Source organism: Durio zibethinus, chromosome 24 (assembly GCF_047325235.1).
Source record: "Durio zibethinus cultivar Kanyao isolate XHJ-2024 chromosome 24, ASM4732523v1, whole genome shotgun sequence".
NCBI classification, from domain to species: domain Eukaryota; kingdom Viridiplantae; phylum Streptophyta; class Magnoliopsida; order Malvales; family Malvaceae; genus Durio; species Durio zibethinus.
This window is the reverse complement of record NC_143185.1, coordinates 9,037,116-9,050,143: the sequence shown is the minus strand read 5'-3', so window position 1 is coordinate 9,050,143 and position 13,028 is coordinate 9,037,116. Positions and strand designations below refer to the sequence as shown.

Genomic DNA, 13,028 nt, shown 5'->3' with positions numbered 1-13,028 from the left:
CTATTCTTTCCTTCCTGCAAGTCCAATTTCCATCTATCGGACCATCGAACGATCTAGTTAAGCTCCAGATCTCCACTGCCAAAATAGCCGCAACAATTAAACGTAAAGCGGGGTCAACATTTAAATTGACCCGAAACACAGCCCGGCCCGAATTATAATCCGACAGCATTACTGAAAGCTGCAGCCCTACAAAGGCAAATTAACAAAAACCAGTTAAACAGACTTTCACTTATGAAATGAAACAGGAACAGTGGTTCCTCATTCCTGAAACAACATAAAAAAAAATGTCAATGTTATCCGTCCACCTCTCCCGCCACCACTTCCCTTTCTCTTCCCTTCTCTCTCCTTCCTCTCTTCCTTATAAACACGCCTTCGCCCCCTCGCGCCACAATCTTCGTTTCTCAATGCTCAAAAAATTCTCCTTCCGGTGCTTTTCCTCTCTCCACGCTATCGATTCGGGTATGTATTGGTTCAGACATTTCATCGAGCAGGTTTTCGTGTTGGATGGTTATTCAACTTTTTAAATTTAACTGTCTTATTTGGAAAGTTGCAGAGCATAAGGGTGCTGGTGAGGAAAAGTTTGATGTTATTGTGGTTGGAGGAGGACACGCAGGTTGTGAAGCTGCTCTTGCGTCAGCTCGGATGGGTGCCAAAACTTTGCTGCTTACCCTAAACATTGATCGGATAGCGTGGCAGGTTATCTCTCTTTTATCATCTTATTGAATCAAAGTTAAGAAATTGCAGGCTATGACACAAATACTTGTTAATGGCATAATTTGAGTTTTTGTTACTTACAGCCTTGCAATCCAGCGGTGGGTGGACTTGCAAAATCACAACTTGTACATGAAGTGGATGCGCTCGGCGGTGAAATTGGAAAGATTGCTGATAGGTAATGTCCTCAAATCTCCAAGTTTTTGTTCACCAAGGTTGTTGGCTTTGCTAATTGTTTTACTCTGGGAAGCTAATGCCTAAAAGCAAAATGCGTGTGAACATAAAACCAAAGAATATTTATGAATAATTGAAAAAAAAAGTTTAACTTTTATGGGATATGAATTTGTATATTCGCTTATTTTTTTTTATCAGATATGATTTTGTTTTTTAGCAACTTTTTGGGAAGAACAATGCGCAAAAGCAACAATCTCATTTTAACTGTTGATGCCAATTAATTTGTTTTTCATGTGAGACATAATCCTTTTCGCAATCTCATTTTAGCTTAGATGACAATTAGTTCTTCCTTAATGTAATAGAAACAGTGATTACCCTCTTCTTTTTTGACTTTTGGCACTTTTGGTACTTTTAGGTGCTATTTACAAAAGCGTGTTCTTAATGCTTCAAGAGGTCCTGCTGTCCGGGCATTGCGTGCACAAACTGACAAAAGGGAATATGCAATGCAAATGAAAACTGTGGTAGAGAGGCAAGTTTCTTTTTGTTTATTCCTATTTACATATCCATTTGTAGCATCAATTATCAAATTGTATTTTTTAAGTGTAATTAATATATTTTATTAACAGTAAACCTTGGACAGCAGTAACAGTATCCGATCAGCTGATTAACTTCCCTATTCATGATATTTCCAGCTTATAGTTAGGCACATATCTTATATGAGTATTTGTGATTGAATTGTTATATTCAAAAGCAATTGATAGAGTTCTTAATTCTGATATTAAAAAATCATGATAAAGAAACATATGTGCCCCTCATATTTGTTGCATTTTTGTAATATAATGGGAGGTCGACTAAGTGTTCACAGGCGGTGGTGGTATAAGTTTGTTAATAAAAAAATTTCCCTTCTGGGACTGACAGAGAATGACTACTGTGATCAGAGTCTCACGGTTTGCTTTTAGATTTGAATTCTTCAGAGAACGGTAGAAAATCAAATAAAGAAGAGAAGATGAATAAATTCCAATGCTAACCATTGGTCCTTGATAGCCACAGCTGAGGTTGATTGCTTCAAACAGCCACAAGAGCAATTATGTTGGAAAACTCTAAAAATGCTTCTCTACCATAATAGAAATATTAATTGAGATCCTTTATTTTCCAAAATCAGATCAAATCAACTTGGTTTTCCGCTTTTTGCCTACTTTGGGCCAGGTATCTATGTTTATAATAATGCGAACATGCACGCATTCATGGATAATTTTTTTTTTCTATTCTTTTCACTGACCAGTAGGTTGGCTTCTATTTTCAGCACTCCCAATCTTTCAATTAGAGAGGCAATGGTGACAGATATTTTGCTCGGAAAGAATGACAATGTTGAAGGTGTTTGCTCATTTTTTGGAATGAACTTCTATGCCCCTGCTGTTATACTGACAACTGGGACTTTTATGAGTGGTAAAATATGGGTTGGTAGAACTTCTATGCCTGCTGGAAGAGCTGGTGAGTCTGCATCACATGGTCTGACTGAGAACTTGCAACGTCTTGGATTTGAAACTGATCGATTAAAAACTGGAACCCCGGCACGAGTGGATTGTCGTACTGTTGATTTTTCTGTTTTGGAGCCTCAGCATGGAGATGAAGAGGTCCTTCCATTTAATCTCATGAGTGGTTTCAGTGGATTAATATTGTAAAAGTCAGGATATTAAATCATGCTTCAAAATTTGCAGCCTGCTAACTTGGTGTATAAATTAAAAATCCTTGGGCTTTATATTAAAATTCTTACATTCACCACAGTGAGAGCGGCAAAGTTTCCAGTTTCACCACAGTATGAACTTTATTGTTTCAAACTACGAATGGCACTGTATTTGGCCTAGAAGGGATGGGCTGTTCCAGGAGCAGAAAATTTTTTGGTTGATGTCATTCTTCTTGATTACAGAAAAACCTGTTAACAGCATAAGATTTCATGATGCAATATTGTTAGCTTGTATGCTGCTTAGAACTTATCATACCTTTTCCTTTTAGTGATTAATTGCACTAGGAAGTTACTGGTATTTGTTTTGGTCAAAATAAAAAAATAGAAAAGGAGAACAATTTACTGATATTTTTGGTTCTTATAATTGTTTTTGAAACGTGAATTAATAATTTGCAGGTCAGCTGGTTTAGTTTTGATCCTGATTTCCACATTGAAAGGGAACAAATGTGTTGTTATCTGACGCGGACTACAAAGAGTACCCACCAGCTTATTAAGGATAACTTGCATGAAACTCCTACCTATGGAGGATGGGTTGAAGCTAAGGGGCCTAGATACTGCCCTTCCATTGAAGATAAGGTAACTTTATATCTATGGTGTTTCACTTATTGCTAGTTGAAGTATTTCCTTTTAGTTTTTCATTCTTACATGAACTTCTTAGAGATTTTTAAACTGCTACTATTTTCACTTTTTTTTTACTTTCATTGGTTGAACTAGCATAGAAAAGTCTTGTTATGCATTAGTGCTATATTTGTATGTGGTGTTTCAATTATCCCTTATTGAAGTCTGTCCTTTTTGTTTTTCACTCTTACCATGCACTTCTTAGAGTTCCACATGATATCTTAAATTTTTAAAGAGCTATTATTTTCACTTGTGTTCATTTTGCTATAAGATTGTCAGTTGCAATAAGATTGTGAATATTCACGTACTTCTGTTTAAAGCTAGATATATGAACAGAAACAGCTTAGAGTTTAGCCACCTGTATATACATATATTAATGCCTAGAGAGAATTCTTGCTATTGCTGGAGATTTTTATTTGTTGACCATATTCTCATCTGATATTACATCTACAAGTGTAACTCTGGCTTTTTGAATTGTTTCTGTATGGTAGAATTATGTAATTAAAAGCACCAGTATCCACCAAGCTATTTTTTAATAATACATAGATGAATCTTTTTACCTTTTCAAAATGTGATGTTTTTAATACAATTTAAGCCTTCAAGGATGCTGCTGCATTGTTGGTTCAACCTTATTTGCTGATAATATTTCTCAAAAAAAGTGCCCTTTCTATTTAAGCATTTGAATTTGAAATTTCCAAATAATGTAATTTACTTTCTTTTGTTACATTTTTTCCCATTTGTTTCTTTAGATTGTGAGATTTCAAGACAAAGAGTCTCATCAGATTTTTCTTGAACCAGAGGGTCGGACTGTACCTGAGCTCTATGTGCAGGTAATGCTTTGGTGCCTCCTTTACCAATGATATGGGGAAAATGGGACAGATAATTGCTTGGCTATGCCTTGTGACTTGATTATAGCTTTTCTTCCATTATGTATGGAAGAGTTGCCATTTATAGATTTTTAGCCTAGGAAAATGGGTTAGGACGGGAGCAAAAGGATGATGTTTGACTTCTTTGAAGGGCATGCTATGAAATTTCTTTCTTTATTCTACATTGCCTTTCAAATTACGTGGAAACTTTGATTAATCCTTGCTCTTTGAAAAATCTTTTTCTACTGAGGTTTAATTTGACTCATTTAACTACAATATGCATTATTGTTTGTTGGGCTATTCTATGAAGGGTATCCTATGAATTCTTACTTTTGTTCTATATTGTCTTTCAAATTAAGAGGAAACATTGATATTAAAACCTTCCTCTTTGAAAAATCTTTCTCTACCAAGGTTCTGAAATTAGTTTGTTATTGGGTTGTCCGATGAATGTTTTATTTTCTGGTTTTTTTTCCACTTTTTCTATTATAGTTGTTGTGTTTATTGTTTAAACATGCTGAATATGTGCTGGGTTGCCTATTTATCATATTAAGAAAGTCACATGTTGCTTTTTAGTATGTCCATATCATGTAAATTCTCATGCATCTTCTCCTCTTTAACATAAATAGTTGATTGTTTTGTCGCTTTGACAGGGGTTCTCAACGGGTTTACCGGAAAGACTACAGTTACCACTCTTGAGAACTTTGCCTGGACTTGAGAATTGTTCGATGTTAAGACCTGCATATGCTGTTGAATACGATTATTTGCCAGCTCATCAGTGCTCTAGGTCTCTTATGACAAAGAAAATTGAAGGTTTATTCTTCTCTGGTCAGATAAATGGAACTACTGGCTATGAAGAAGCTGCTGCACAGGTTTACACATTTAAGTTTCCAGTTTCCTGCTGTATATTATGGTGCCTTTACCCAGTGGAAATAGAATTCCTTATTGAACTTTTTGAGAGTTTCTGCATTAATATCAACAAACCCTTGTGGCTCTTTGTTTTATTATTTTTTTTTTCAAAATTCTTTTAAACAGGGCATCATTTCTGGTATTAATGCTGCCAGACATTTGGATGGGAAGCCCCTTATTGTTCTTGAGAGGGAAAGCAGTTACATAGGAACACTGATTGATGATCTGGTCACTAAGGATCTTCGAGAGCCTTACCGCATGTTAACAAGGTAAGCAGCTCCAGATTCATGCTGTTGTTATGATGATTTTCTACACTTATTATGCCAATCCTTTTTGCTCTTTGATCTCGTGTATGAGAATAATGATTTGAGCATAGGGTAATTACACATTCTTCACATATGCTGTTACATCTAGTTTCTTATATGAAGATTCATATGAATTTTGAAGACCTATTAATCTTCATTTAATTTCACAGACCATTTGTGTAATCCTTTGTTACCATCATCATATATTAGCTGAAATAATGATGCTTTCTGTGTTCTTGAGCTGGTGATGCGTGTCCACAACCTGGGATTTATTGTCTTTGCCATATAGTCATGCTCTTTGTTACATGGAGTCACCATTTTGAGCCACTGTATAGGTGTTAGCATGACATAACACCAATACGGGCACTATATATGTGTCCAACAAGGCATTTATCATACAGACACAGTCTCTGCTCTTTGGCTAGCTACACTTGCACCTGTAAGAAGCAGGAGAATAGAGAGAGAGGGAGAGAATCCAAGTCTGTATTTTGGCCACTGGCTGGCAAAAAAGGGAAGAGAAGATAGTGCTGCTCCAGCACTGAAGTAGACAAAGAAGAATATTAGAAAAATCAGGGCTTTCCTTTTAATTATAACTGGGACATGTGCAAGGAGCAAATAGTCTGGCCCAAATTCCATTCCAATTAGTCTAAGTCCAAAAGGCAATAGGATTATCTCTTGGCCTCTTGCCAAGCAAAAATATTATATGGGTTTGAGCTTGAGATAATATAAAAATATTTAATTAGTTTTTTTATGGAATAAAACTTTTTAAGTCAACAATCAAATATAATTTAATTAGTTGCTTAAAAAAGTTTTATTGAATTTACATTTATTTAGAGTTACTTTGCTGGCCTTTTCAATAGAATTGTATAATGTTTGGTTTGGTTTTTGAAAAAAGTTCAGGTTAAATTGAAGTATTTAGGTTTTCAATAGGAGAAAACCAAAACCAAATGGAATTGGGTAAAAACTTGAATCAAACTAAACTGAATTCTCATGGTTTGGTTGCTTGATTTTTATTAGTATATTAATATCTTTATGACTTCATATTTTTAAATTTAGAAAGATTAGTATTTATATTAATAAAAATTCAATTTGGCGTAGTTTAGATTATTGGGCTTTGTTTTATCTGAACTGAATATTGTTCATAGTTTTCCAGACCAAAACCATTAAAAGCTGTTCAAACTGAATTGAATACCAAGGTTCAATTTGGTGTTTTGGTTTCTGCATTTTTTATGCACAGCCCTGAAATGAATGTACTTCTGGAACTGCTTTGCAAATCTTGGGTAGAGAAAAAAGCTAGAAGGGAAAAGGCTTTATGTCATTCTAGCTATATGCTAATTGCTAGGCATTATTATTCTTAAAAGGAGTGCTGTTTATGAACTCCCACTTTAGTTTATAAGCGATGTTTCTCTGTAATTTTATAATCCATTAGTTCTGTCTTCTGGTAGACTTGATTGAGTGATTTTAGCATCAAACTGAACAAATTAATCGTGTCTATTTGTCTCTTTTCCTTTTCCCCCTTCTCCCCTTTCTAGTCGTTCAGAACATCGATTACTTCTTCGATCGGATAATGCGGATAGTCGTCTCACACCTTTGGGGCGTGAAATTGGGTTGATAAATGATAGGTGCTGGAAAATATACCAGGACAAACAAGCAAGGATTTCAGAGGAAAAAAGGCGGTTGAAAACTGTCAGGATTTCAGGTTTGCATTCTTTCTTTTTTTTTCCCCTCCTCCTTGACAGCCTGCAGCTTGCAAATTATATCAGGAACTTTTTTATTTTTTAATTTGGAAGAAGACTAATAGCTAATGGAGTTGGGAAAGGGGAAACTTTTGTGGAAGCAATTTAGCAGATTTGTACATGGGGAACATTAGTTTTTCTCTGCTATTCAATTTGCTTGCTGTATGAGAGACCAAGGTTGATCCTGTATATTTATGGATCATCAATATTCTGTGTTACTGTGCCTCGATTTAAATCTTTTATTGTTTTATTAGTCCTCCACCCACCATTGACCTTTTCTTTTCTCGACCTTGCACGATAGGACTAATTGATGCAAATCTTAAGAGAGTAAGGCCGTAATTTCTTATGTGTCTCTGAGCTTTCTCTGCCCTTGAGAAAAATATAACCAGAGCCAAATTGAAGAGAGTTGCCATCATAGTGCATGGATATTGTTCCAAAACAATAATAAATTGGAAGGTTTGGCTGCAAATCTCATGGCTGTTGTTAGTGGCCTCTTCTTTTCTAGAATGCTTGATCACTGAATTCTTTGCATCAAATTTCATCATTAATGTGAATTTCAGCTTGATTAATCCTTCATAGTATTATCAGCAATAATAGAAGTTTGTGATTTTTTGGAATTAAAAAATGGGCAACATTTTCTGGTTTCTTTCAGGAGGAGACTTGGCTGCTAATGTTTCTCACCTTTCTGGTCAACCTGTGAAGGAATCTTCAACACTAGAGAGTCTTCTTAAGAAACCACACATAGGATATAAAGTTCTTGATAAGCATGGTTTCGGAAATGAAATGTTATCAAGAATGGAGAAAGACTGTGTTGAAATCGACATAAAGTATGAGGGCTTCATTATTCGTCAACAAAACCAACTCCAACAGGTATGAATTTATAATTTCAGCCTGAAACATCATTCTATTCCACCATAGCTCTTGGTATATTAGCCACAGTCTACACTCCTTTACATCAATATATAGCTATGCAGTTTAATAATGTTTCTGGTTTGTTTATTTTCTTTGTCAAATTTCCAACCCTTGTTCTTGCAGATGATCCATCAACAACATAGACGACTTCCAGAGGACTTGGATTACTATGCAATAACAACTTTGTCTCTTGAAGCACGTGAAAAACTCTCCAAGGTCTGTAGCGTAAAAATTTGGATTATTAATTTCATGAAAGATACATATTTTAATTCATGCTACAAAAGGAGTGGAAATTCGTTCCTTTTGGGGATCTTATTTAGATTGTCATCCAGTCGAAAGTAACTCAACAAGTGATTAATGTGTGATTGTCTGTGTGTGTGCTTTGAAATATTTTGCTCGCAAACTATATTAAGTGATATTTCTTTTCCAGTTTAACCTGGAATGGCTTGAATACACAACCTTTAACCCGAATTTACTTGAGTTGTCACTCAATACTAATTGAGTGATGGACTAAGTTCACAATAGGGAGAGAGTTAGCCTGGAAAAATTGTTCAAAAAATTGTGAAATCTGGTTCTCCTAAGATGAGGTTTTGGTCAATTGTAATTGAAGTTTAAATGTAATCCTAACAGGTCAGGCCACAAACAATTGGTCAAGCAAGCAGAGTGGGTGGGGTTAGTCCTGCTGATATCACTGCTCTTATGATTATCCTTGAAACCAATCGAAGGAAAGCTCATGAACAGAGAAGACACCAGATGCTTGCTTCTGTCATGGCAGATACTGTTGAAAACATGTCCGATTCGATAACAGAGGCAGTTAGTAACTAGCAGCAGAATGTAAGCCCATTTAACTAATTTGAACTCATGCATGTCTCACTATGAGTGCAGGTTATGAGGAATAATTTAGGCATGCACAACCTGAACGATTGAAACGTTGAGGAGCAAGTGCTTTGAAGATTTTCAGAGGCTATAATTTAGCATTTGGACCACTAATTGGAGGTTTAGTCACTCCTGAAACTTCTAAAGTAAATATTAATGACACTTTATCTTGCCACTTTATGTATTTTTCGTGTCATTTATGCCTGTGTAATTAGCACAAATATTCAGTCTGTAATTAATTACCACATTTATTCTTGACTAATTTGTTGAAGCTCATTTTGGAGTTTTGCATGGGAAGACTCATGGGTTCTTGTGCTACCAATGCATTCTCATTATGTAACCTCATTGCATTCTAGCACTTCAAATATAAAATTTCCAAGTAGAGAATTTCAAGTCAAAGTTGTTGGGTTGTTTGCTTAGGACAATGTTTCGCAACTTTTGTGCATTAACAATCTCTCTTTGGCCATAAGGGCTCAAAATTTTCTTTCTTTTCTCTTTTTTTTTTTTTTTTTTTTGAAAGAACTTGTTTTGATGTTGTAGAGAGAATTTAAAATGAATGATTGGAACAGAACAGACAGTTCAATTCCGTCGGGAAAGATCAGTGTCTAAGGATATTAAGCTTTAGTTACACTTCAGTTTTTTTGTTATTGAATTATAATTTTATAATATATTGCTACCCTTATATTTATGGCTTGTTTTTATGCGGTGAAAATCAGAAAGTGTTTGCTGTTCGGATTTTAGCTCCGTTTTTCCTTTTTTTTTTTTTCATATTGAACGGTAATTTTTATAGTGGAATCTTTGCTAATGTATATGAGCATCTTTAATTGCATTCTTCTTTTAAAATAATATTTAATTGCCTTTCTATATTAAAAAAAAAAATTGCTGCGAAAAATGGTACGGCGGAGCCAAATCTTGTAAAGCGCTTGTATTTGAAGTGTCCGACGGACGCCACCAAAGAGAGTTTAGCAAGACAAATTGAAAAAAAAAAAAAAAAATGCTAAAGATAACTTTGAATAAATTGCACTAAATATTCATAATTTTTGAGTAGTATTTTAACTTTATATTTGATTTTTAAAATTTAATTTTTGAATTTAAAATTTGTAAAAATATTTCAAATTGATCTATTCTATTTTTGAATTTATGATTTTAAAAAATATTTTAAATTCTTCGTAATTTTTTGAATCTATGGTTTTTAAGATTTAGTTCCCATTTCGTGCAAAAAGAAACATGGCACTTTTGGATTGAAAGTTATGTCACATGTATATCTACGTGAGATTGTAATTGATATATTCTGTTTCAATTTTTAATGATATATATATATATATATATTTTTTTTTTTTTTGAACTTATGAATTTAGAATATTTTAAATGGTCATGAATTAAGTTTTTCAGATCATATGATTGAAAATGAAATTTATTATAAAAATCACGTATGATTGGTTCATTTTACTTAACAAGTTTGTTGATAGCAATTTATTTTTTAAGGTGTTAAAGACAAATTTATCACTATACTATAAATCATACAAGGAATATAGAACTATTTTGAGTCAACTAAATTTAGTTTTTTTATATATTAAGGTAAGGTTTGTTTATCTTTTGAGAGTTTGTTAGAGAAATCTAAATAAGTTGTTCAATAGGTGTTCTAGAAAAATACTTCACTAAATTAACAATTCATTTTGGAAGGATTTGGAAGAGAGGATCCGTGCTTGCATGAATATCCAAGTTATAAAGGACATAATTGATAGTAAGGGTTTTTCCTTAAAGCAACTGGTCTTTGCATTTTATTTACTGTTTACGTTAAAATCATTGTGAGCATATTTTTTTTTTCCTTTATAAATGGAATACATAGATTAATTGCCATAATGTTGGATTAATCTAAAAAATGATCGTCATTAAGGTTGAGCTAGTTATACTAATTTAAAATTAATGATTAAATTATCAAAATATAAATAGTATAAAAAGATACCAGTAATGCAAATGCTGAAAATTACATGCTTGTGATGTATAATTTTGAACTAACTTAATAATTTAAAAATATAATTTTTCTTTGTCTTAGGAGGTGAACATATTATCAACCTTGGCATGACAAAAATATAAACCAAACACGTTGTCTCTCTCTCTCTCTCTCTCTCTCTCTCTCGTATTTCTCTTCCCCCCTTTGTGGTTTTGACACAAATTAACCATATTTTACGTAAACAAACTTTTGAACACGTCTAAGCTCTAACCTCGGAGAATCCCACCATAGCCCCTTCCACCCTGCAACAACGACGACAACAACCTGCCTAGGGAAAATCCCACTCTAATGGATCCTTCTGATCCCATTAATCAGAAACATGGATCATCATGAGAAAGAAACTTATATTTATTTGAATCTTTTTGTAGATTTCCCAAATGCCTGAACCAGATCCAAAGGCTGGTCGCACATGCATATGGGCCATCAGTTGCATTTTATTCATCTGTATAGCTGCCGGAGGTGGCTGCCTTTTGGCTTACATGATCGTTCCTGAATCTCAATCCTCGAATTTACTTCCTTTCCTTGGTTTCACCCTTGTTTGCATGCCTTGGATATTTTGGATCTTAACATTAGTATATCGGATAATGTCAAGGGCCTTTGGATTCAGGATGGTAATTGGTAGCTTGTACGGGAACGGTGGTGTTGCCACCGAGGGTACTGGCGATGGTGGTGGTGCAGCTGCCGGTGTTAATGATATTGATGGTGCACAAGTTCTTGATGTGAATGCGAAATCTCCACCAAGTTCTCCTGAGAATAATGGAAGGCACGCTCAATTTGGTGAAGCTAAAAATAGTGATATTGACCAAGAAAGAAATATCAAGAGAGCCGGTAGCTCTTCCTCAAGCAGTTCAAATGATATATCCGTTGCTTCACATGAGTGTGAAATGCCATTGGCCTCATCAATGGTATCATGACTAAACTTTGGTGAACCATTTGCAAAATTAATTAATTCCAAGGGAAAGGGTTGGATCTCAAGCCTTTGATTATAATTTTTCACCAGGAAAGGCTCTTTCGTTGCTTCTTAATACATATATGGTCATGACTGTAGATAATTATACTGATCTTTTTCTTTACAAAAAAAAAAAAATTATAGTGATTGTGTAAGATCCCAAGTTGTTGCTTAAATTCTATATAGAGGTAGCCCTTTTGCGCAAGAAAAACTTTATCTTCGTCCTAAGAAAGAATTCTTGCCATTCTCACGGCTGGTATCATCTTTGTTTAACCTTTCAAACGCAGCATTAGACTAATTTTTGGTTTCCCCATCCTCCCTTTTTTTCTTCTTATGTTTCTTCCTTTAGCTTCTATCCTTAAGTCATTAAGACCTTTTTTTTTTTTTTTGTCACATAGATCTAGTTTAGAAATTAAAAGCAATGTAACCTTCTTTTTGCTTCAGTAACTACTGAAGAAAATTTATAATTGTTTGCAAGGAAACGAACTGATTAATTTTATTGCAAAACTATTGCATGAGAGGTTGCTTCTCTGGCTTTGATACTATAAATATATATATATATATATTATAATTGAAGCTGTCAATTTCTTAACCTAATCACTGAAATTAAGAATCTAGCACTCTACTAATACCCACATAGATGTTGGTTGCTTCCATACTGGTATATTCCATATTGTAATTATTTTGTTTGTTCTTGATTTTGACTTGCTGATGAAATTTGCAAAATATCTTTAAAACAAAGTTTACTTATGAATTATGATTACCTAAGCCCTTATCTTGATGAGAAAGAAATTAGTCTTGGGACCTCTAAGATTTAGGTTTCGAGTCCTATTGTATTTGGATTCTTTTAACAATTTATTTAATTAATTTGTTTTTTGATTTCTTATAATGTTGGTTTAAAAGTTTATTGCAACACTCTTCCTTAAAATTTATTTATTCCTTTTAAAAGTTGTCATTTGAAATATTAATTCTTGCTTGTGATACTTACTGGATTTATATATTTTGTAAAGTAGGATAGTAGTAAGTTTATGAGTAACTCAAAATTCAAATCTATTTTTACATGATATTGCTAGGTTTTATGTCCTCACATTAAGAGTTTTTTTTTTTTTTTAATAAAATTGGTAAATGAATCACATTTTTTTAAATATTTTCGTCAAATTATGTTGAGAGTGAAAAGAACATGGCTTTTAAGACTCTCTTTATAGAAATAAAATAAA

General features: G+C 33.9%; 2 protein-coding genes across 3 annotated transcripts; both read left to right on the top strand.

Annotated features, from left to right (window-relative positions):
* Window positions 1-220: 220 nt before the first annotated feature.
* Window positions 221-9,110, top strand: LOC111316849 (glucose-inhibited division family A protein). 2 transcript variants are annotated; one of them, XM_022919032.2, is made up of 13 exons: window positions 221-459; window positions 554-696; window positions 798-889; window positions 1,301-1,414; window positions 2,189-2,519; window positions 3,026-3,205; window positions 3,997-4,077; window positions 4,764-4,982; window positions 5,146-5,288; window positions 6,857-7,023; window positions 7,713-7,930; window positions 8,096-8,188; window positions 8,603-9,110. In XM_022919032.2, the coding sequence occupies exons 1-13, from the start codon at window positions 285-287 to the stop codon at window positions 8,795-8,797; spliced, it is 2,151 nt and encodes a 716-aa protein (XP_022774767.2). In that variant the 5' UTR covers window positions 221-284; the 3' UTR covers window positions 8,798-9,110. The 2 variants fall into 2 exon arrangements, with proteins under 2 accessions (XP_022774767.2, XP_022774766.2); XM_022919031.2 differs by having other exon boundaries at window positions 548-696.
* A 1,870-nt stretch (window positions 9,111-10,980) lies between these two features.
* Window positions 10,981-12,010, top strand: LOC111316360 (uncharacterized). Its single transcript, XM_022918336.2, has one exon. It carries the CDS (start codon window positions 11,240-11,242, stop codon window positions 11,774-11,776), a length of 537 nt encoding a protein of 178 aa, XP_022774071.2. The 5' UTR covers window positions 10,981-11,239; the 3' UTR covers window positions 11,777-12,010.
* The last annotated feature ends 1,018 nt before the right edge of the window (window positions 12,011-13,028 follow it).